Source organism: Mustela nivalis (assembly GCF_964662115.1).
Source record: "Mustela nivalis genome assembly, chromosome: 9".
NCBI classification, from domain to species: Eukaryota; Metazoa; Chordata; class Mammalia; order Carnivora; family Mustelidae; genus Mustela; species Mustela nivalis.
The window spans coordinates 44207625-44232845 of NC_139028.1; the positions used below are offsets into that span (position 1 = coordinate 44207625).

At 38.7% G+C, this 25221-nt stretch overlaps 1 protein-coding gene across 3 annotated transcripts in view; it reads left to right on the plus strand.

The window, feature by feature from the left end:
* The window catches only part of SESN3 (sestrin 3), a 73435-nt gene that overhangs the window by 39640 nt on the left and 8574 nt on the right, over positions 1-25221 (plus strand). For all 3 annotated transcript variants that reach the window (XM_082683382.1, XM_082683383.1, XM_082683384.1), the window contains 8 exons: positions 4139-4204; positions 6928-7125; positions 8608-8790; positions 12786-13022; positions 13716-13890; positions 20043-20161; positions 20962-21152; positions 23643-23787. In XM_082683382.1, coding sequence (XP_082539508.1) covers positions 4139-4204; positions 6928-7125; positions 8608-8790; positions 12786-13022; positions 13716-13890; positions 20043-20161; positions 20962-21152; positions 23643-23787 — 1314 coding nt within the window. The remainder of the gene's footprint in view (positions 1-4138; positions 4205-6927; positions 7126-8607; positions 8791-12785; positions 13023-13715; positions 13891-20042; positions 20162-20961; positions 21153-23642; positions 23788-25221) is intronic.

Consider the following 25221-nt stretch of genomic DNA (forward strand, 5'->3'; position numbering starts at 1 on the left):
GAAATGTTTCCTATAACTCACAGCAGCTAGCAGAGAGAAGAAATCTGTTATTTTCTTTTAAATTATTTTTCTGGGTAAACCTAGATTTGGGTTGTTTTAGACAGGAAATGCCGATATTAGAATTTCTAAATCACTCCTTTTTACATGGAGTCTTCTAGTATTTTTGACCAGTAGGTTAAGATATATTTGTCATCATTTTATAAATACAACCTAAATGCCTGGTCCTTTCTGAAACCTGAGCCAGTTTAGGTTATCATTACTCAATATATTTATTCTGATAGAATTCTGAAAATTGATGGAGGTTGTATGCCATGCTTATGGGGGCAGGGACCCTCCCTCTTTTGCTTGCTCTCTATCCTCTGAGTCTGTCACAGTACCTGATCAGATTCTCAAAAAAAAATCACTGAACGCTTGGGCTGTCTCCTTTTGTCCATTGGTTTTGTAACTGCTGTTCATTGAAGTAAGGGGTTGGGGGTTACCTGGGTGGCTCAGTCATTAAGCGGCTGCCTTTGGCTTAGGTCATGATCCCAGGGTCCTGGGAACTAAAAGCCCCACATGAGGCTCCCTGCTCAGCGGGAAGCCTGCTTCTCCCTCTCCTACTCCCCCAGCTTGTGTTCCCTCTCTGGCTGTGTCTCTGTCAAATAAATAAATAAAAATCTTTGAAAAATAAAAGCAGTGGATTAGAATAACTATTTTGTGTTTGGTAGGCTCTTTGATTTTAAGGAACAAAAAAGACTCCAATTACCTTATGGGGAGAGAAAGAGGGGAGGATGGAAGGGAGGAAAAGACTCGGGAGAGCCCGTGATTAGACTTGACTTCGTTGGTGACCCTATAGAAACGCTAGTGCTTTTCCCCTTAGCAGCAGACATGTGTTAATGCATCTTTATTGTGTTCTCTGCCTCTGTTTCTGAGTGCTATGTTGTTGCTCTTCTTGTTGTCAGGGTCCATTACTTGCATATACCTCCAGTAACTCTAGAATCTTAACCCGTCCAACAAATTGCCCTCAGTTGTGTTTGGGCAGAACTTCTACATCAAAGCACCCATAGGCGGCAGATCTCTTTCTATGCTGATTTGTCTGATCTGCTCTGGACAAGAGACAAGGTCACATGAAATAGATATTGCCAACATTGGATAAGGAACCATTTACAGTCACTTCCTCCGTGTGGAAGTTGCCTGAGGAGGGCTTGGTAGCACCTAAAGCTTAATGCACTCTTTTCCAGGAGACTCTGTTCTCATGTTCTTCAATTTCCCACACAGTCTTTATAATCTTTGCAAACCATGGCCGAGTCCCTATTTTGTTTTTATTGAAGTTTAATTGGCATACATTATACTAGTTTAAGGTGTACCACATAATGATTCGACATTTGTATACACTCCAAAATGATCACCCCTTTAAGCCGAGTTATCATCTGTCACCCCACACAGTGACACATTTTTTGGTCTTGTGTTGAGAACCTTTAAGATTTATTTTCTTAGTAACTTTCAGATTTGCTATGTAATATTACTGACTGTAGTTACCACGCTGTATATCACATCCCTGTGACTTGCTGATTTTATAACTGGAAGTTAGTACCTCTTTACCCCCTTCACCAGTCTGCCCACCTCTCCACCCTTCTCCCCTCTGGCAACCACCAACCTACTTTCCCTATCTGGAGGTTTGGTTTGGTTTTGTGTGTTCATTTGTTTCATCATTTGGTTCCGTATGTAAGTGAAATCACTCCATATTTATCTTTCTCTAATTACGTCACTTAGACTAATACCCTCAAGGTCTGTCTGTGTTGTCGCAAATGGAAGGATTTCTTTGTCTTTCATGTCTGAGGAGTAATCCATTGTGTGTGTACAGTATACCGCATCTTCTTTATCCATTCATCCATACCTTGATTATTGTAAATAATGCTGCAATAAACATAGAGGTGTATATATTTTTTTCTAATTAGTGTTTTCATTTTCTTCAGATAAACACCCAGAAGTAGAGTGGTTGGATCATAGGGTAGTTCTGTTTTTAATTTTTTGAGGACCTTGCATCCTGTCTTCCACAGTGGCTGCCCCAGTTTGTATTCCCTCCATCAGGGCACTGGGGTTCTTTTTTCTCCACATCATCATCAACACTTGTTGTTTCTCGCATTTTTGAGTTTAGCCATTCTGATAGGTGTGAGATGATATTTCATTGTTGTTTTGATTTGCATTTCCCTGATGATGAGTGGTGTTGAGCATCTTGTCATGTATCCACTGGTCATCTGAATGTCTTCTCTGGAAAAATGTCTATTCAGGTCCTCTGCGCAATTTTAAATTGAACTTTTGTTTTTGCTTTTGAATTATATGAGTCTGTTATGTATTTTGGATATTAACCTTTTATCAGGTATATGATCTACAAATATCTTTTCCCATTCAGTAGGTTGCCTTATTATTTCGTTGATGGTTTCCTCCACTGTGCAGAAGCTTTTTAGTCTGATGTAGTCCCACCTGTTTATTTTTGCTTTTGTTGCCTTTGGCTTTGGAGTCGGATCCAAAAAAAATACCACTGAGAGCAATGTCAAGGAGCTTACCGCCAATGTTTTCTTTTAGGAGTTATATGGTTTTTGGTCTTACATCCAAGTCTCAAATCCATTTTGAGCCAATTTTTGTGTATGGTGTAAGCATAGTCCCTGTTTTTATGTTACAGTTTTAGAGGGCTTCTTTTTTAGAACTTCAGAATATTACTTACAGTATAGAAAATTAAGTAGCCATGACTCCTCTCTCTCTCCTCCTGGCTAAGAAGGACTTCAGAGCCCTGAGAGCCTCTCTCTGACTATTCCAGCTTTCCAACATGCCTGCAGAGAAGGAAGTTATTACCTGATTGGAATGTTTGCAGCTTTATAGATATCACACTTAAATGGGGTTATCAATATATTTTTTAATTAAAAAAATTAACAAAAAAATAAAAACTTCAAATAAATCAAAACTTAGAATACCACTGGCAATCTCCCAGTTAGTCCTCAATAGAATAGCAAGTGGGCCAATATGGATTGCTAAGTTCTCCATTTCTTACTTTAAGTTAACCCCTACTTCTCCAAGTTTTACATTTTTCTTACTTAAAGCTTCAAAACTTTTCTATTTTATTGTGGAAAAAAACCCCACAGGTCAGGTCATTGCTTTGGGGAATTGCATGGAATCCTCTGATTTCAACCTTTCCTGGAGCTTCCAGATTGAGGTCTAACAGTGCAGTAGTATACTGTTAGATATTATTTTATTATGGAGATCGACACTTTCAGTCACGCCAACTATGGGCTAAAAATCTCCGGGGCTGTAGAAGATGACTGAGGGAAATGAAATTTTGGACTGAGGTAGGCACTTGCCCCATTATCCTTTTTTTTTTTTCTCGTTTTTATTTTAATTCCAGTTAGTTAATATGCAGTGTTTAAATTAATTTCAGGTGTACAATATGGTGATTCACCAATTCTGTCCACTTGCTCATCCAAGTGCTCTCCTTCATCCCCATCCCCTACCTCACCCATCCCCCCACCCGCCTCTCCCTGGTGACCATCAGTTTGCTCCCTACAGCTGAGAGTCTGGTTCTTGATTCATCTCTCGCTCTCTCGTTTTTTTCCCTTTGCATGTTTGTTTTGTTTCTTAAATTTCACATAGGAGTGAAATCATATGGTGTTTGTCTTCCTCTGAGTGACTTATTTAGCTTAGCGTTATACTCTCTGACTCCATCCATGTTGTTGCAAATGGCAAGATTTCATTCTTTTTGTGGCGGAATAATATCCTGTTGTATATATATACTATACCCTCTTTATCCATTTATGAATCAGTGGATACTTGGGCGGCTTCCGTATGTTGGCTATTGTGAATAATGCTGCTTTAAACATAGGGAATCGTATATCCTTTTGCATTAGTGTTCTTGTGTTCTTTGGGTAAATAGCTAATCATGTGATTGCTGGATCATAAGTTCAGTTTTTAACTTTTGAGGAACTTGCCCCATTATCTTATTCACACATTAGCCCTGTGGATTTTCTGTGATCTGAGACCTGTCCCTTATTTTGATTTTATGTTCTATTTATTCAGTTTGTTTCAGTACCGCAGCAATTTATTTGCACCAATTTAACTTTAATTAGAATGTCATCATTAACACATAAAACTTTTCTTTTGAAAACAGGATAAAAGAATCAGAGTATCTCAGCCCTTGACAAGAGGACCAAGTGCCTTTATTCCAGAGAAGGAAGTAAGTTTATCTGTCCTAAAATACATTAAGTGTGATACGAAAAAAATAACTGGATTATATCAAAGAATATCTCCATTTTTAATATGGGAGTAGACCTGTGTTTTGCTTTTTGTTCCTTATTTCTGTTTCAGAGAACCACAGAGATACTTTCTTTTGAACTTCACTTAAAAGTTTATGTGTTTAGTAATCTGCCATCTTATTTTAGAGTTAGAGTTAGAGTTCTGCAAGGTTAGAAAAAAGTGAATTTTACCATATTTGATTTCAAATATAACTTTTCTGAACAAAGCTACTAATAGTAATAAAGTTTCTTTTAAATAAAGTTTAATATTAATCCAAAGGTTTTAGGTTTTTAAATATCCACTGTTTCATGGTGATTATAGGTTTCATAAATGTTAAGAAAATATATTCTGAGTTGAAAAAAATGAGTTTCCCAACTAAACCTATTAAGCAGAATATCATTAGTCGTTACTAATTTAATGACATTAGTCGTTACATTGTATGTAATGTAATGGCATTACATCATTAGTCCTTACTCTTTTATTTGTTTATTTTGGTTCTAAGAAGTCTCTTGGAGAGAATGTCAATTCAGTCTGTACAGTATGTACCTTTAGTTGGGGGGGCGGGAGGCAAGATGGTAATTTCAAGAAGGAGAGGTCGTAAAATGAACAATCAAGAGAAGATTTGTGCCTTTTTGTGGGTATACGTCCTTATAAAAGATCACAGCAAAGTGCCCGACATCCTAGATTCCTAGATGCCTCTCAGATAGATACTTGAGCTAAGAAAAGTTTAAGAACCACTAAACTGGGGAGTTTTTCTCTGCTAGAAGGAGTTATTGCCTTATTGAATACAATTGTATATCCTGATTCACTACTTCAAAGACATTTATCTTAAAGCACCAGCATTATTCCTATATTGTTCTGAAAGCAGTCAACAAAGATACACAGAGCACCTGTTATGTGCTAGGCATTGTCTTAAAAGAAGGGATGAATAAAATTTGAAAAATACATGCCAGGCCGTTGCCAGAGTCAGTAGTCCTACATCTTCATTTTGCTTTTTGAGTGACCTTTCCATCTGAATGGAAAGGTTAAAGGGATGTTAACAATCATGTCATGAGAAACATGTTAACAAGTTAACATTGGGAACTCCGTCTCTAGCTGATGTAGATGGGACCAGTCGTTACAGAAAGGGCTGTGTTTGTGCCCATCCAGCACAGGGATCTTGGTGGAGTGATTACCTCATTTACATAAAGACTTCCTGAAACAGTCTTTTTCACACTATATATTGAAGGTAAGGTGGTTTGCAGAAGCCACCGATGTTCTTAGGACCTCCTGCATTTGTTTACGCCTTTGGCATTGCTTAAACAAAAGAAACTCTGCTGGAGAAGACAAAACAAAATTAACAAATATTCTATGTTTAATTACATGTGGTTAATCCAGAGCTTATTGTTTTTAACATCACTTGGTCCCTGTAGTTGACAAAATGGGGGGAAATGAGTAAATGAAAGTGTACTTGGCTTTATAACTAGCTGAACTGAAATTGCTTTTTTACGCCATTGTAATTAACATTTCCTCACAGTTCACACTTTCCAAACATTCTATTTCCTTTGGGATTACGTCTTCCTCAGTCAATAGTGCCTTTGTATAATTTGTACTTATTTTTCAGAAGAGACTGTGAAGCCAGCCTTAAAGAGTAAACAGAGTTTCTAATAACAGTATGGATCTCTGGGAAGACCAGTAGTCTGGACTTTAGAAAATCTGGATTCTAGACCAGGCTCTGTGGTTAACTAGGTGCATGAGCTCGAATTTAATTTTGAATCTGAAATAAGAAATGTATTCTTAAATCTAGAATTCTAATTCTAAAATATCATTAAATAATGAACCAATCCTAGAAATATTCATCTCATGTCCATTAATTCCCACAGAGCTGGGTCCTTCTACAAGGTGCTAATAAGCTCTTAACACCTTCAGACCCAATTCTTGGTGTGATGCCCAAGCTGTCACTGTGTATAAAGCTACATATAATAATCTATTTTTGAGAAGGCTCTTTTGAGTCCCTGGGATAGAGGATGTCCACTTTAATAACCAACCTTGTTTTTAACAATTAATACAATAGGCTGAAAATAGGAATCACAGTATTCTAGTGTCCTTATTAATTTTTCAATTAACACTTTCCTACAAATTATCGTGTTTTCCTTTGTCCCTAAAAAGATTTCAGAAAGCTTTTTATTTTATGTTGAACAAAAACAAGTGCAAGATCAGACTGAAACTCTTGTCTTAAGACAATGTGATTAAATATCTTCGTAGGCCGTTGGGATAAAATTGTAACTGTGGGAATCGAATACCACCGCTTCCCGCTCCACCAGTTGGCGTGATAACGGCCAGGCAAGTGGGCCCTAGAAATTGTGCCTTCCGCGCCTGGCAGAGCAGATGGAAGCTGCTTTTCTCCAAGTTCAGAGCTGTGTGTTTGATGATTTGACATTTGTTGTTTAATAAATTGCGGTCCCAGAGCCAAAAACGAGCGGTGCTTTTTCCTTTCCTTTCTTTTTTTTTTTTTAATTTATTTTTTATTTTTTTTTTTTATTTCCAGCACCGGTATGAGCAACTGTGTAATTTCGGGGCCTGTTCCTACCCAGAGAACATTCGCTTGCTTCCAGAGTGGCACCATGTGTGTAAACAAAAGATCCATTGTTTCTCAGTACTCATTGTGTGCTTCTCCATCACCAGGTTGTCCAAGCGAACACGGTGGATGAGCGCACGAACTTTCTTGTGGAAGAGTACTCGACTTCCGGCCGCCTGGACAACATCACGCAGGTCATGAGTTTGCACACTCAGTACCTGGAGTCTTTCCTGCGGAGCCAGTTCTACATGCTGCGCATGGATGGCCCCCTTCCTCTACCACACAGGCACTACATCGCGATAATGGTGCGCCCGCTTCCCGGCTGCCTGCGCTCCCTCCACACCGCCCTGCTCGTCCCTTCTCCCCGCTCCTAGTGTGTGTATGTTTGTGTGTGTAGAGCTCAGTACCCTTTTCTAGAAATAAAACTTGAAGAAGCCTGTGGTCTTTAGGATACCGTGTGTCTGGGATGCATTTGGAATGCTTGACATGCCTTAAAGGTTCAGTTTCTCCTTGAATTTTCAGTTTATTCACCTATGGTTGATGATGCTAGTAGGGTCCAAGGGACTATCCCTAAGATCCCACAGGTCGTGTTTTGCCTCTTGATGCCTTGTTTTTTATTATTAATATAAAACAGGTTGGTTGTGACATCTGATTTAGTCATTTTCTATTTGAAGAATGTTACTGATTTGGCCAGAGGAGAGGAGAGTATCCATTAGCACCAATGGGGGAAAAATTCTTAAATGAGTCATAACCCCACTAAATATAGTACTTGGTACAAACTAGTGAACTAGTTAATGTTTTAGTGGGGGTGAGGAGAGAACTATAAATCGGGATGAGAAAGGTAGAAAGGAACAGTGTCATAGGTGGACTATTCCTGGAGAAGAAGACAGAGGACCTGGGCCCAGTGCCCTGTGTTGGGGTGGTTTAGGAGAACAGCTGGCTGGCAGGGGTAGCTGGCAGTCCGCAGGTTCATTTTTCCCAACTTTGATTAGATTATCTTGTTTATGCTCTCATCAAAGTTTTAAACAAGAAAAGGGCAGCACTCTGTGTTTCTTCACAGATGAACACGGCTGAGACTGTAATTCCAGCTTACAGATTTGACCACAGCGAGTTCCCAGGCAGCCTTAGAATGATCATAAACTAAGAGATAAGCAAGATATGGAAAATAGAATGAAGAAACAATACAGTTTTCCTGAGAAGCAGGCCTAGGGAAAGGAGCAGTGAAAAGTATGCTTTGCAAGGATTTCCCAGACTCCCAGTGTCAAGACTGGTTTGACTGCACGGGCAGGAAGGTGTCAGTGAACTTGTCTTATCTCAGTGGGTGAAGTGCCCAGATAAGACTGAAATCGCAGTTATCTTCAAGGGGGTAAGAGGAGCACCCAAATTAGCGTGTGTTCTGAATGGGTAGAATACAAGTTAGTGAGATTTTATTGTTTTAAATAGAACGTAGTTTATGTCATTTACCATCATGAAATGGACGTGTATGTTCTTGAGATAACCAGGAAGTGCATTTGAGGTTAATCCTCACCCACCTCTGGCTGAGGAGGTAATTGCCTACCTGGGACAGTTATTTGCTTGTACAAATATTGACTATGTGTACTGGTTCAAGAATCTATGGTGTATTGTGATAGAAGTTGGAGGAGGAGGAGGAATCTGTAAGAAAAGAATTATTGGTTATTAAAATTATTAAACTCCAAATCAATTATCATTATTATGATTGGTTTAGAACTAGTAGAATGCGACATGTACCACGATTGCTGTATCGACAGAGTCTTCTTGTGTTTTAGGCTGCAGCTAGACATCAGTGTTCCTACCTAATAAACATGCACGTGGATGAATTTTTAAAGACAGGAGGTATTGCTGAGTGGTTGAATGGTTTGGAATATGTGCCGCAAAGACTGAAAAATCTTAATGAAATTAACAAGCTGCTCGCACACCGACCCTGGCTGATCACAAAAGAGCACATTCAGGTACTGAGTGCTGTTTGGAAATGAAAAAGAGGTTTGCTCATGATTCTGGCTGAGAGTTCATTTTTCTTTTCTTTCTTTTCCTTTTTTTTCCCCCCTTTTTCCTTTCTTTCTTTTTTTTTTTTATTAAAACTTAATTTTAAAATACTTGCATATTAGAAACTTACAACATAGGCTCTCAGTGTATAGAAAAGATAAATGTAGAAAGTCTGTGGGTTAAATTTAAGTACCAATGGATATTCCTCTTAAGGTAATCAATAATGAGCTACCCAGGTGCCTTAGTGAGTGGCCATGAGAAAAGTTGATTTCTGTTTTCAAGCAGGAGGTAGACGAAATAAACCACACAATGGACTCCCTGGGTTCTCACACCCCTGACCTTGAGTAAATTAACTTCTGTGGACCTCAGTAGCTCCCCCCTTTATAACATGAGGGGCCTAGATTAAATGAGTTCCAGGCTCTTTTCTAGTTACAACATTTCATAATTTTAAGATCTGCAAATTACAGTTTTGCAAATAAAAAGCGATGTGCCAACTGGTGTGAACACTTCAGTGCCTTTAGAAGCTAGCGCTTAGATGAGAAACAGAGTTGCAACTGACTAGAATACTTGCAGATGGAAAGGGGCTTCCGTCAAAGGCACACAGAGTGAGGCCTTGGCACTGTGCTTGGCACTGGGTCACTATTCAATACATAGGTATTTAAATTCCCTGCTTCTAATGAGTAGACATGTCTTTGGTTTTGTTGATCCTCTCAGTTAGACTACATTTTTGTTAGTTATTTGCCGAGTTAAACCAAACTGAGCTTTTGTCAGTCTCTCTACTCTTAGAAATTGAGTTACCTGTCTAGGAATATATGAAACCTAACATTTCCCTCAGCTTTATGTTCTGACTTGACAAGATGTTACTTAGATAGAAGAATTGATCCTTATTTTTATGTCCTGTGTTCATTACTTTGTGCCATGTTCTTTGGTGGGTCCAAAAAGGTAGGCCCTGCCCTTCAGCATGCTTGGAATCTAGGGGAAAAAAGAGGGAGAGAGAATGACAATAAACACAGCATAGTGATATATGAAGGTATGAACAGAAAGAATCAGGAAGTTGCATGAAAGAGGTAACATTTGAGATAGGTCTTGAAGAGTAAGTGGGAATTTTCAAGGAGAGGTGGGTGAGGGGGTTGGGGGGGGACTTCTGAAACATTGTGTGTTGGAAAAGTAACTAATGGCTTCAGGTTACAGTAGGGAAGGTTATGTGAGGTGTGGGGGTAGGAGATGGGAAGAATGGGGAGCATGTCCTTATGACACAGTGAGTACTGTATTAAAGAATTTATGTTTTATTCTCAGAAACCTATGTTCTTCAGAGTTATATTACCTTACTTCAGGGGACGCAGAAGGCAATCCTTCAAAATGTTGGAAAATTATTTGTGTGTGTGCACCCACGTGTATTCTTACCTTAATAAATTTCTCTGTATATTTTACAATATTAGTATTACAGTACATGTGTATGACTCATCTATATAAAATGTTGTATTTTATAAGTGTTTATTTATAAATAAACGTACATACTTTCAGAGGTTGGAGCCCCCAGCTGTTACTGTTAGAAGTATACATGATCAAGGGGCAGTGGGTGGCTTAGTCAGTTAAGTGTCCAACTCTCGATTTGGTCTTAGGTCATGACCTCAGGGTCCTGGGATCACGCCCCATGTAGGACTCCACACTCAGCACAGAGTCTGCTTGGGATTCTCTCTCTCCCTCTCCCTTTGCCCCTCCCCCTGCTTGTGCCCCACCCCCCTCTCTCTCTAAAATAAAATAAAATCTTAAAAAAAAAAGTAGTAGTATATGTGATCAAAAGATTTCGGAGATGAGTATGATGAAGAATTAGGAGTCATCAGAGGTTTTTGAGCTGAGTTGTAATATGGGTCAATCATAAAGCAATTGCAGTAGTCCACGTGAGAGATTTTTTTTTTTTTTTTTTTTTAAAGCCAAAGGAGAGACCAGACTGTATGTAAGCATTCTGCATGAAAAGAAACAGGACATGTTAACTAGCAGAATGTGAAGATGGAGGAGAGGGGAAGGACAGGAGAATAAGTAAGGTTTCTACCTTCCTGACTGGGAGAAGGCATGAGCAGGACAGCACACTCTGGGCTGAAAGCAGAATACTGTTAACTCTGGATAGTGACGTCCAGTTACTGAAGGAAATACAGGTCTGTACCTCAAGATAAAGGATAGATTAGAAATAGGATCAGATAGCTATTGGCAGTAGGCAAAGGTCAAGTTGAAGGAATGAATGATCCATCCGGGGTCAAATAGAGCAAGCCAACATTTGGAGACAAGCAGAAGAAGTGGACTGAGAGGAAGACAGGGAAATGTGCATCTCAGGGGAGAACGGGTGCAAAAAAAATTTAGTGGAACTGCTGAAGTCAAGGGAGATTAATTTCAAGAAAGGAGGAAGTAAGGAAAACATAAATCCTACAGAGATCCAATAGGATAACTACTAAAAAGAAATACTTAGATTTGGCCATTGGGAGTCATACCTGACCTTTGCAAAAGTTGTTTTCAGGAGGCTGCTTAAAAAAGAGAAGAAATTATAATGAATTAAAGAAACAGAAATGAATGTGAGATGAGAAATTCGAGGTGATGAGTTCTGGCTGTCTATCTTTTTGGTTTCATACTCTTCGAAAGACTGACAGAGGCATTGTAAATTCTACCTGTTTTTTGGAAAAGGCTCTTTGGCAGTATTATGAAAAGTCCATAAAATATGATTGCCCTCCAAATCCCATTAGGAATTAAAGATGTTATTTATAGCATAGATATAGCAAGGAATGAAGGTGCTATTTATAATAGCAAATACAGAAAAAAAAAACTTAGAAGCAGTTTGAATATCTAACAGTAAAAAAATGGAGAAACAGCTCTCTACATCCTTTTCTATGCAGTATAAAGGCCATGCTCAGTCTAAGACATTGTAGCCTTATGAGAAAAGAACATGTCAAAATATCAGGTTTGCAAAGCAGAGAAAATTAGAAGTGTTACTCTGATTATATAATTATGCTTATAAAAATAAAATATGGGAAAGCTATCTTAGGGTGGTAGAATCTGATTAATTTTTCCTTTTCCTTTAACTGAGCTTTTGGTAATATATTAAATTTCCTGTGTGTTGGAGGGGAGGGCAGTTAATGGAGAGTAAAGCCAAAGAGGTTTCTGGTGGGGGCTTGGCTGTAAAGTGAGCAGAATTTAAAGTGTAGAAATGTAGCGAGCAGCAGAACACGCACGCCCGTGTTACCAAGCTAGACAGAGAGGACACCGATGGGAAAGACTCTCTGATGTGCTGACAGATGGGATTGGCTCTTGGAGAAAGTGGGGTTGGAGACATCATTGTTTTTAATGCCTTCACTTGTGATTCCATCCTTCAGTTGGAGGATCAAGTGAAATAGCATATGAAAAAGTGCTTTGAAACTTTTAAAGTTCTTACTCAAAGGTGAGGTAGTAATTCTACTGTTCCTATCCTCTGCCATTAACTCTTTCTCCATCAGGAAATTCACCTAAAAGTTGTCTTAATGAATTAGGGTTTTGGGTTTTTTTTTAAATTTTTATGTGACTTTTAAGGTCAAGTCTTTACCTAAAAACCTTAAAGTGGATGGCTTTGCTAGATAATCTTTAAAGGCCCTTTTAGTTTCAGTGTTCTTTGATTCTCTGAACTATCTTACTGAAACAACACAATATGTAAGCGTGCTGTGGAAACAGGATCCATGGTACCTATAAGGAATTCAGAATAATCTACAACATAATTATATTGTTAGTTTTGCCGGTTGAATATAATGTTGTTTGACCAAAGCCGTATCTTTATTACATGAAACATTTTTAAAAGGAAGTTTTAAAAAGGAGTTTTAAAAGTTTAAGTTTGATTGCTTTAAATGGACCTAAAAATTTGGTGGATTTTCCATGCTTTCTAAAATTGCTTTGCAGCATTCTGTGGTTTTCATTCTTACTTTGATTCACTTTCTCATTACAGAAACTTGTCAAAACTGGAGAAAATAACTGGTCTCTGCCCGAGCTGGTACACGCTGTGGTCCTACTGGCACATTATCATGCTTTGGCAAGCTTTGTTTTTGGTAGTGGCATCAATCCGGAGAGAGATCCAGAAATCTCCAATGGATTCAGGCTAATATCAGTCAACAATTTCTGTGTTTGTGATCTCGCCAACGATAACAACATAGAGAATGCATCCCTTACAGGCAACAACTTCGGGGTTAGTGTTCTGAACTTTGTTTTTCTTCACTATTTTGCCTGAAAAATACCTAGAAAGAGTTTGTCTGACTCAACAGGATATTGTATAATTGAACTACTTCTGCCCAACTTTTACTACTGTAAAAACTTAACTTGTACATGAAGTTCTGAATTGTCTTAAAGATAAGGCTTTTAAAGCAAATAGATAGGGGTGCCTGGGTGGCTCAGTCAGTTAGGCATCTGCCTTTGGCTCAGGTCATGATCCTGGGGCCCTAAGACTGAGCTCTCTGCTCAGCAGGGAGTCTGCTTCTCCTTCTGCCCCTGCTCATGCAATCTCTCTCTCTCTCTTTTTCAAATAAATAAGTAAATAAAATCTTTGGAAAAAATAATAAAGCAAATAGATATTATGACAAATCATAAGGCCACCTTATTTTTAAAAATAAACTATAACTGAATATATACCACATGCTCAAATTCTAGATTAAATATATCTATACTTCTAAGTTTTCTAGATTTATAACTGCAGCAAAAACATCATACTCTGGAAAACGTTTGAATCTGTCATTTGATTTTCTTTGGCATTAATGGAAAACCCACTTAGGAACTTAAGGGTCCACACCTCTGTACATAGTCAGGTGGCATTTACTAGACAGGAACCTTTACCGGAATAATTCTTGGTATTACTAACACCCAACACCATCTTACCTGGCTCCAGATTGTCGATTCCCTAAGTGAGCTAGAGGCCTTGATGGACAGAATGAAGAGACTTCGAGAAGAGAGGGAAGATGAAGAGGCATCTCAGGAAGAAATGACCACTCGTTTTGAGAAGGAGAAGAAGGAAAGTCTTTTTGTGGTCTCTGGAGACACTTTTCACTCCTTTCCACATTCAGGTGAGCTCCCCCAGCCTGCCCTGTACTGTCTTTGCCTTTGAGTTGTTGCATCCCTGACAGACCACGTTCCATGTTTTCCATACGGATCTGTAAGAGTGCCTCTACTACCATGTCTCTTTTATTTCCTCCTCCTACAGCCCCCCTGATGCTGTTCCCCACCCCTTCTTTTGGTGCATCTTTGAATACACTCCAGGTCAAGTTGAGAGGGACTCCCAACCTTGTAGTCCACACTCATCCTGGATAAAACACGATTTGAAGCCAGAGCAGTTGCCTGTAAAGCTAGATAGAGATACCTAATTTGTTCTACTTTTCTGATGTTTTTAAGTGATAAGTGAAATCCTCTTTCAATAGATAAAATTTAAAAAAAAAACAACACATGCATCTCTGCCTTTTTTGCGTGTGGGGAGTATGTGGGAGGATTGTTCTTGCGCTGCTACTTTTCCAGATCAGTTCTAAAATTACATTGTACTCGCATTTGCATTTCTTTGGAGACATCTTTGGGATTTTATAAAAATGCATTATTTAGGTCATTTTCTTATACTGAATTTGAAGGAATTCATTCTGTATTAAAAGCTAGACGTCTTTGCTCTAGTCTTAAAAAGATACTTTTTACCCCCTAATGCTCTAAGAGACTTTGAATTAGACAGTTTTTCAGTCTTGACTAAAAAGATATTGAACATCACATAGTAAATGTTATTAAAATAGCCTTGGGGTGCCTGAGTGGTTCAGTCAGTTGAGTATCTGACTCTTGGTTTCAGCTCAAGTCATGATCCCAGAGCCATGAGATCGAGCCCCGAGGAGTCTGCTTGAGATTCTCTCTCTCCGTCTCCCTGTGTCCCTCCCTCTACTCTCTCTCTTTCTCTCTCTCTCTAAAATAAATAAAATAAGTCTTTTAAAAAATAGCATTGACAGTAGAAAACTGAAGCCCTCCAAAGTCATCAATCTACATAACATTTTAAAAATAGAGTTCCATTGGTTTAAGAAATGTTCAGTCTTAAGGACAGTTAGTCTTAAAATTCCGAGGGTAACTGATTGGGCCATATCTTGTTTGTTAATGTTAAACATAGCATTGACCAGTAGTTCTCAGAAGTTTCGCCAGAAAGAACAAAAACCCTTTATATCATCTCCCCTGTGGTCTTTTTTATGAAAGATTTTATCAACCACATTGACTATATTAAGTTCTAGTTTCTCAGAGCTTCTAAGCAGCAGGAAATCCCAAATAAAGAAACGTGGTGTTTTAGTTATTGCCTTAATATCCATTCTGCAGCTACTGAGTACCCTTAATGTTCTCAGCCCTGTAGTGGGTACTAAAGTTTTCAGGATAAATAAGAGACGATTCCTGCCTTCCGGGCACACTCCTTGCTGATGGGAGAGAAACAGTTTCAATCCATAGCAGAGTGTGAGCAGTATATGAACCCAGCCTCAGTGGGGAAAGAGTGTGCATAGAAGGGGTCCTTGAGGAAGACTTCCTCCAGTCTTAGGGACTCAAATGCAAGGGAGTCAGGCAGTGGCTGGCGTTGGTGGTAAATAATCGATGGAGCCAAGGCCCCCTCCTAAGGAAACAGGATGCTGGGCACAGGAGCGATTGGGCATAAATCATGAAGCAGGTAATGTCATCACATAGGTCGGTTAGGTAAACAGAGGCTTTATCATGATAACATTTCTAGCCTTAAGAAGCATGCAGCCTGTCGTATTTTGGACATTTTGAGCTAAGAGGCCTGTAAAACCTGAAGTCTGGAGATGTCTAGTATACTGCTTCTTAACCTTCCATTGCATTGTGTCACTTGGGAATCTCACCGATAGGCGGATTCTGATTCAGTCTGGTCTAGGAACTGAGAGGAAACGTGGCTCTCATTCCTCCTCGTGGTGGCCAGGCTGCCAGTCTACAAACCACCCACAGTACTGAGGGCCTGGCAGATGGTCTGAAGGTCAGGACAGGCTTTTAAACTCCAGACAAAATTTTGGAAATTATCAGCATATTATTGGGCGTTAAAACCAGGAGAGTTGTTTATAAAAAACCATCCAGAGGGAACACATGGGACAGAGGAAAATCATAAGCCTAGGGTGAACCTTCAAGGGAAACCAAGATTATAAAATGTAAAGATTTTTATTAAGGCTAGTAATCTCTATTTGCTTTTAACCCACTGAGCCACCCAGGTGCCCCTTTATTTGCTTTTAGACATTAATTTTTAAGAGCTTCTCGAACATCACTAGAGCTTGAGGGATATAAATGTTTTATTTCCCTTAGTCGTTTTTTAATGTTGAAAATAGATTTTGTTTCCTGCTATGGTGAGTGCTGTGAAGTGTGTAAACCTGGCAATTCAGAGACCTGTACCCCTGGGGCTAATAATACATTATATGTTTATAAAAAAATAAAAAATTATTTTAAAAAATAGATTTTGTTTCTTTAATCAAAGCTCTTCTGAGAGCTTCTTTTGTTTTGTTTTGTTTTGTTTTGTTTTGTTTTGTTTTCTTATTGAGTAGACTCCACACCCAGCATGGAGCCTAACGTGGATCTTGAACTCATGACCCCAAGATGAAGCCCCGAGCTGAGATCAAGAGTTGGACACTTAACTGATTGAGCTACTTAGGCACCCCTTGAAAATATATTTTGAACCCCCGCCTCTACCTTCTTGAATCCTTGAGTAGGGACTCCTGCTGCGTACGGTGGTGAATTTTGACTAGCAAGTCTTAGGTTGTCGCCAAAAATTATGTTCTAGTTTTGACAGAAGAGGCTGTATCATTTGTAAATCAGACAAGGAAATAAGTCATTTCGTTGTTTACCCTTCAGCATTCCCAGTACTACATTTGCTGGTCACACAAAGGTAACAGAAAAATGACTCTGTGGAGTAGCTACATGAGTCCTTTTTATAACCTTACCATGTTTTAAAATGGAAATAGAAATGTATTTTTTTCTATAATGAATTTCTTGGTTTGACCTGTGTGATAAAGCATTCCAGATTCCATGTGGAGATTCTAAGAATAGCTGTTCAAGCCTTTGGAAGAAAATAAATGTTTAAAATGTTCTACAGAGGTAGTATTCCATAGCTTGGTAAGAGTTAACCAGCTCTTACTCTTTTTTTGTTTTTCAAGTTAGAAGGCTGTTCCGTTACTATAATAGAGCGTTTTCTGCATTATGTTTGGGACAGCAGAATTGAGCCAATGTGCAAAATGCTATTTCCTTTGAGTCCAGACTTGGAAATATTTGTTTAGTTAGAATTAAATTGGAGGGGTGCGTGGGTGGCTCAGTGGGTTAAGCCTCTGCCTTCGGCTCAGGTCTAGCCCCGCATCGGGCTCTCTGCTCAGCAGGGAGCCTGTTTCCCCCTCTCTCTCTGCCTGCCTCTCTGCCTGCTTGTGATCTCTTTCTGTCAAATAAATAAATAAAATCTTAAAAAAAAAAAAAGAATTGAAATTAGAGTTTTAGATTTGTTGATCAGAGTACTGATCTTCTTAAATTTGAAAAAAACGATCTGTAGTATGAGAGACCTGTGTACATTTCTTTCTATGAACAAAATGGTCTAGAAGACAGGTCTTGATTGACTCCTAATTTTAAAATGAATAAATGGATATTATTCATAGGATAAATTCTATCTTGTTGGAGTCCAGGTGCTCATTATTGTTTATTTTAAAATGTTTCAAAGTCGTATGACAAGTTGAAAATGTTTATGGGCAAATCAGAAACTAACATCAACATCAAATGAACCAGCTGTGTGATCGTCAACTCCAGAATCGGTATTTGCCCAGTGAAATCAACTGCTTGTGCAGTGTGGGTGGAGAGATCACATCAGGGGAGAAACTTGTTTTGCAGACTTTAGTTCTCACTCACCTTCCTGGGTTTGATTTTACTTCACAGCCCACAAAACTCCTAGTGTTCTTAGCAGGGTCGGTGATCACTAACCACATTTTCGATTTTTTTTTCTTTGTTTCTGTTGATTAGTATGTGATGGACTGAATTAAGGAAACATAACCTCGTTCGTAAATATGGAGAGACAGAACATTGAAAACGCCATTTTTCGCGTGTTTCCATTTACCCGAACAGAGTTCTGCAGACCAAGGAGACAAAGCAGCTGTCGTGGGTTGGGCTAGGGATAAGCCCAAGATTTCACTTTAGAAAACTGAAAGTCACTTAAAAGCTTCCGATCAGATTAAGTAGTTCAGAGTTCACAAATTTGCCACACCATCCTAAACTAATTTGCATTGTAGTTCGTTCTTACGGTACAGACAGTGCTACTAGAAGCTTACAGTTAGTTTACTAATTTCTTAAGAAGGTATTTCTTTTTGCGTTAATAAAACGAAAAATTGATATTAAGCATATAGCATAGTACCTGGTGTATATTAAGTACTCAGCAGGGACGCCTTGGTGGCTCAGTCAGTTAAATGTCTGCCTTTGGCTCAGGTGATGTCCCAGAGTCCTGGGATCAAGTCCCACATCAGGCTCCCTGCTCAGCGCTGAGCAGGGAGCCTGCTTCTCCCTCTGCCCTGCCACTCTCTCTGCTTGGGCTCTCGTGATAAACAAATTTAAAAAGTGCTCAACAAATGTCAGTCTCTTTGCATCATGGGTAATAAAGAAGTTAGGTAAGAACTTTAATATTTCCAGAGTTGGATAGCCTGGGTAGTTGATCTTTCCTGCCATTATCGAGCACCCTATTAGTCCATGGCAGTGACCTAAGGATTCAACCTTGTGAGGAAAGAGTAATTATTGCTAGGATTTTCATGAAATAGCAAAGAGTAAGATAATGAAGACACTACTAATTTACTAGATCTTTTGGATGAATTACTGTAATTGTAACTGTTCTTTTAAACCTCTCAAGACTGTCCAGTTCTTATGCCATCAAATTGTTTAGGTGGGGCGCCTGAATGACTCAGTGGGTTAAACATCTGCCTTTAGCTCAGGTCATGATCTCAGGGTCCTGGGATGGAGCCCCAAGTAGGGCTTTCTGCTCAGCAAGGAGTCTGCTTCTCTCTGTCCCTATGCCCCTCTCACCACCTCATGTTTCTGCTATCTTTCTCTTTCTCAAGTAAGTAAATAAAATGCTAAAAAATTGTTTTAGAAACTGTTTACTAGTTGTTTATTAATTATTAAGTATTACATTTATTTGATATTGATTAAAATTCTTAATAAGAAAATATTGTTCTTTGCATTGAAGGAGCCTTTTTTTAAATTTTGAAAACATTATGTTCATTTTCTAGAATAGGAGTTGGTAAATAAAAGCTGTTCATTCCCTTTCGGTGATTGAAATAAAAAAAAGTAATTATAAAGACAGACTAACTACCCTAAAAAAAAGTGAGTGAGAATTTTCTTGAAGCAAAATTAACATGCATTTGGCTCTTAAATTTTTCACTGGTAGATTTTTAATATTATCAAGTATGCAGAAATCAGCCATCTTAAAAGATTGTTGTAGTCTTCCAATCTTCCTGAATGCCACTTATAATATTCTGATCACAATCTTATCAACACATTGTTTTACTTCATACTTTATATGCTTTTTTATTTCCATGTACATAGAAAAGCGCACGTGGGTTAGGTGTCAAACTCAATGGATTTTCTCAAACTGACCCTTCCTATTCTAGTGCCCAAGCCAGCTCTGAATAATGGTGGCACCCAGAAGGTCACTTTCCTCCTTGTTCCAATTCCCTTCCCAGACCTTCTCCCCAAATGCCTCTTTGTGAGCCAAAAATGGATGAGATTGCACTGATTTTCAGCATGAACACATCTATATGACGTACTATTAAATTTTCACAAATTCTATCTTAACATTAAAGTCCACTCAAGTTACCTTTCACCTTCCTGTCTTCTCTTTCCCCATAACCCACTTCATCAAATAAGAGTTCAAAAAATGTTTAAGCTCTGTACTCAAAGCACTGTGCCATCTTCCTCTTCTGAATAAGGAAAGCTAGGATGTTGATTCTTCACGGCTACTGCTTAGCTGTTTCAGTGGAGGCATGTTTTTGCCCAGACAAGTACAGTTAAATGTTAAGATCACCAGTATTCTGTAACACAGTTGAACTGAAATTGAATTCAGACATAAGCCAAGAAGTCAATATTGTCACTTTGAAAATCCATGGGAAAGCTAAAAAGTGGAGGGAAATGGCGCATTTCATTGTTCTATGCACAGTTTCCTTTATTCTAGATTGTTCATTATTGTCCTCAGATTTTGAAGATGACATGATTATAACATCTGATGTCTCCCGATATATTGAAGACCCTGGTTTTGGGTATGAGGACTTTGCCAGACGAGGAGAAGAACATTTGCCAACATTCCGAGCTCAGGTATAAGATGCCTTTAACTCAGAGAAACTAGAGAAGAAATATTGTCGTTTTAACTGTGAAATGTTGAGATGTAAGTCCATTGCCTTCTAAATTGATAGAGTCTGTAGATCTTTTTATGTAATCTCGTTTTTGGCCCAGTCTAATTTGATCTCCCAGTAGATAAATTATTTCAATGTTTCCGCCTCTAAGAAGGCAAAAGGAAATGGTTTCATTCGGTTACTTGCAACATTACATGGTAATTGTATAATGTTCATAGCCTTTTTTTTTCTTAAGGAGCAGGGAGAAAATCAAGCGACAAAGTTACATTTATAATAAAATGGCATTTTGTAGTAAGATCATATACCAGTAGTTCTGGGATTAAGGGCTACCCCACCAAAACCCCTAGAGGCCAGAGTCACAGTAGCGATGTGGCTTCCAAGAGAGTGGAAGTTTGAATTAAGACAGACTCCTTTGCACTTGTTTCACTAATCTGCTAATTGTCCGTATCACTGAGTAGGTTTGGTCACATGGGAATTTTCTCAGATTTCCTGGGGCTCTTCCAGATAAGGATGTAGTTTGCATAGTACCCGACTTCAGGGGGAGGCCAGAGTTCATCACCAATATGTCCAACCAGGAACCCCACTGAGGAAACTGCATGGCGCTCCGATCCAAGAACCGATGTGAAGGATTCTTAGTAAGCCTGTCAACTTAGAATACATTTGAAATATCTTCACTTCCTTGCTTCAGTAGTTGTTTCCCACAAACATGGAATTTAAATGGAGAATGCCCATTTGGTAACTGGATACAATTTCTTCTTTCAGGACTATACCTGGGAAAATCATGGGTTCTCCCTGGTGAACAGACTTTATTCTGACATTGGACATCTTCTTGATGAGAAGTTCCGCATGGTCTACAATCTCACCTATAACACTATGGCCTCCCATGAGGATGTTGACACAACCACGCTGCGCAGAGCTTTATTTAACTACGTTCACTGTATGTTTGGAATCAGGTACGTTTGTGGTCAAGACCATTTTAAACATTTCTAAGTGACAGTTCTGACCCAAGTTCTGCTCCCGTTCTTTTTAGTGCTATAAAGCCCTGGGGAGAAAAATACTACAAGTGGACTTCTGATTTTGAAAAATGACTTCCAGTTTATAGAAGAACATTTTTTCTTGTTTGACTGTTCAGAATCTTAGCATGCACCTGTAAATACAGTAATGAGAATTTACTAAGGAGGGAAAAAAAAAGTATCAGTAATCATTGGGGGATACAAGAGAATCGGACTCAATTTAAGTATCCTTCCTGGAAGAATTAGGCAGTTAAAGAACGTTTATTGTGCCTCTTCGGCCCACTGTAATAAATGCTGGTTTGTTTGTTTATTTTAAAGGAATGGTAATTAGGGTATAAATAAAACTGGGATAGATTGTGTCTTCATAAAGCTCACATAAGAACACTGAAATGAAACTATCAGTCAATATAAATTAATGGCCTCTAAATTTAGAAATTTGGCATGGAGAGGACAGTGAGTAAATGAGTGAGTGAGATTGAATGGTCTAATCAGGAAAGCTTTTTTGGGAGAATGTGCCTTTTTGAGCTGGGTTTTGAAGGCATTTATGGAGATAGATTTGCAGAAAGAAAAAATGCCCAGTTACGAATACATTCAATTTGACTCTACTTTCTCCTTTCTAATATAGTCACAGAAAGCCTTTATGGCATGGAGTTAGAATTCAATTTGCTAAGCAAAGTATTTTCTATCATTTTAATGTAAAAAAAATTTCCTGAAACATCAGCTAATAGTCAAGCATTCTACCTAGAAGACACGGGCATGATGGTAGTTAACTATGCTGTTTGCTCATATATCATTCCAGACAATAACTTAACACTGAATCATCACATTTTAAAACACATACGTCATAACTACCTACTTGAAGAAAAATAAATACTAACAATTCAATTCAATTGTGATAAATTATGTTCAAGACGATACATGACAGATGTTATGGTGATTATATTAACATGTTGGATGCTACCAAATAAAGCTCATATAAGATTTTTGAATTCTTATTTTTTAACTAAGCATATGTTTGGGTTAAAAATTAACTGAAGGGGGGCTCCTGGGTGGCTCAGTCGGTTAAGCCTCTGCCGTTGGCTCAGGTCATGATCCCAAGGTCCTGGGATCAAGCCCCGGGCTCTCTGCTCAGCGGGGAGCCTGCTTCCCTCCCTCTCTCTCTGCCTGCCTCTCTGCCTGCTTGAGATCTCTGTGACCTGAGGGTAAATCTAAAAAGCAAACAGCAATAGCAACAGAAACAGAAACAGACTGATACAGAGAACAAACTGATGGCTACTGGGGGAGAGGAAGGAGAGGGCTAAGTGGGTAAAGGGGATCGAGAGGTCAAAGTTCCAGTTACAAAGTAAGTCATGGAGATGCAGTGTCTCAGCCCAGGGACTTCAGTTAGTAAGATTATAATGACTTTGTATGGTGACAGATGGTAACTACATTGGTGGGGAGCATTTTGTGGAGCATATTAATGCTGAATCACTGTGTCCTACACCTATCACTAATATCATACGATATGTCAACTATAAATAAAAATAAAAGTTCCTTGTTCCTGGGGACCCTGGGTGTCTCAGTCAGTTAAGCATCCAACTCTTGATCTCAGCTCTGGTCTTGATCTCACGGTCTTAAGTTCAAGCCCCTACTTTAAAAAAAAAAAAAAATTCTTCCCTCTCTCTCTTGCAAAACCAACTTTACCCTCTTCACTGGATCTTTCCCATCAGTATATACACACTGCTGTGACTTCTCTCATCTTTAGAAAAAATTCCTTTCTTCCTCCTTCTTTGCCCTCTAGCCTTTGCCTTGTCTTCCTGCTCCCACACACAGCCCATCTCTTTGACAAAGTGTTGTTTACTTGCTCACTATTTTATCCCCCATTCCCTCTTGAATGCACTACAGCACCACACCAACAAAACCCCTCTTGGGCGAGGTTGCCTGTGACCCTCCTCACGCCTGCTCCCAGGGCTCAGGGCTCAGTTCCTGTCGCATTTGATTCATCAGCAGCGTGGGACACAGTGGGTCACTCCCTCTGCCCCCCATGATGACTCCCACCTCAGGGCTCTCCGCTGACACCTTCTCCTCAGAGAACAGTCTTACCCCCTGCCTAAAAAGCGCAGCTTTTCTTCTCACAAACCCCTTTCCCTTTCCCTCCACAGCAGTGAACAGCCCCCAACAGATCACATGCTTGTCTATGTTTTAACTTTCTTCTCCAGTAGGATTTAAACTCCATGGGACTGGAGATCTTCGTTTATTCTGTTCATCTCTGTATCACCAGTGCCTAGAAAGCTCCATGGAAAGGACACAGCACCTAACAAACACCCAGAAATATTTGTGACAACAATTAGTTAATGAGTTTTTGGTATTGAATTGCTAGACTGTAAACATCTCTTGATACCGACTTAGAAATCAGAAATTTTGATTTTTTTATTTGTCTTTGGCCCGTAGGTATGATGACTATGATTATGGAGAAGTTAATCAATTACTTGAACGAAGCCTGAAGGTTTACATTAAGACAGTGACCTGCTATCCAGAGAGAACCACCAAGCGCATGTATGATAGTTACTGGCGTCAGTTCAAGCACTCAGAAAAGGTGTGTTTCATGACTCGACGTTATAGACACCTTAGGCCTGTGTCTGGTATAATTAGTAACGATCAGCAAACATTATACAGGAAAATATTGATAAGTTAGTGCCATGAAAAGAAGTGACATCATTCGGCTGTCTTTTCAAAATGTGTTTAAATTCCAGTTTACTGAATATTAACTAAATTTTGGTTCTGTGTTTCAGCCAGTGTTGTGGGTACAGCACACTTGTAGCATCAGCCTTTGAAAGGCTGGGTCCAGATATTGGTATTTTTAAAGTACCTTTAGGCAAATGTCTACCATTCTCATGATTTATAAAAATCAAACCTAATGATCGGGCCAGGCCCAGAAGGTATGTTGGATTAGGGATTAACTCTAGCCACTAGAGTTGACTTATTAGAACAACAGTTTCTCATTCCAACTTGGTAATTTAGTATTTTGATAATCTAATGCATGACCTTTGAGCCAAATGTATGTACCATTATATAAGAATATTTCTTTGGATGAAATGTATAGAAATCATTGTTTAAGACCTAATAAATGTTAAGGATCTCTACCAACATTATATCCTAGGTCTTTTCAACCTGTAAGTCGAAGAATCTTCCATGTATACCAGTTTCCAAGATTTTGAGAGTAAAAAAAAATCTCTTTAGGGTCCCAATAATCACTAGTTAATTCTATGACCTTGGCAGAGGCTGTTATGACCTCCAAACCTAAGCGATTTTTTTGAAGCCTTAGAGACAATCCCACATCAGATAAACACCCATGTTACCGCCAGCATACTTCTTGATGGATCTTTATGCTCTGTTTATATGTTTGTAATAGATTTTCTGCCTTTACCAGGTTGTATCTAGAAATTCTCTTTACTCATCAAGAGAATATACCTAACAGCATGTCTAACCTGTAGAACATTATAAAAATAAATATAATATCAAAAACATTGTAGTAAATTTCAAAAAAAAAAAGTGGATATTCATTTTAATCTATCAGCTAGGGTGTATCTCCCCCAAAACTTAGAGGCTTGTTCACAGTTGTATCTGAAAGACTACAGGGAGCTACCCAAATCTAACAAGGACCAGACGCTAATTACAAACTGCTTTAGGCTTCAGGTTTTTACCTAAGGATCTTTCAAGGATCCAGTAAGAAATATTGTTTAAAAATGTTGTTTAAAAGCTTTCCAAGTAATGAACATAGGCTCTAGTGAGTGTAGAGCTGATTTTTAGACCTCTAAGATTTAGACCTATAAGATTTGATGAGTGAAAGATAGTAGCACTTGCAGGAAATAAATATAAATTATTTATTTATAAATAAATATATATATACATATACATATGTATATATATATTATTAATATATAATGTATTATTTGTTTCAGGGGTACAGGTCTGTTATTCATCAGTCTTACACAATTCACAGCGCTCACCATAGCACATACCCTCCTCA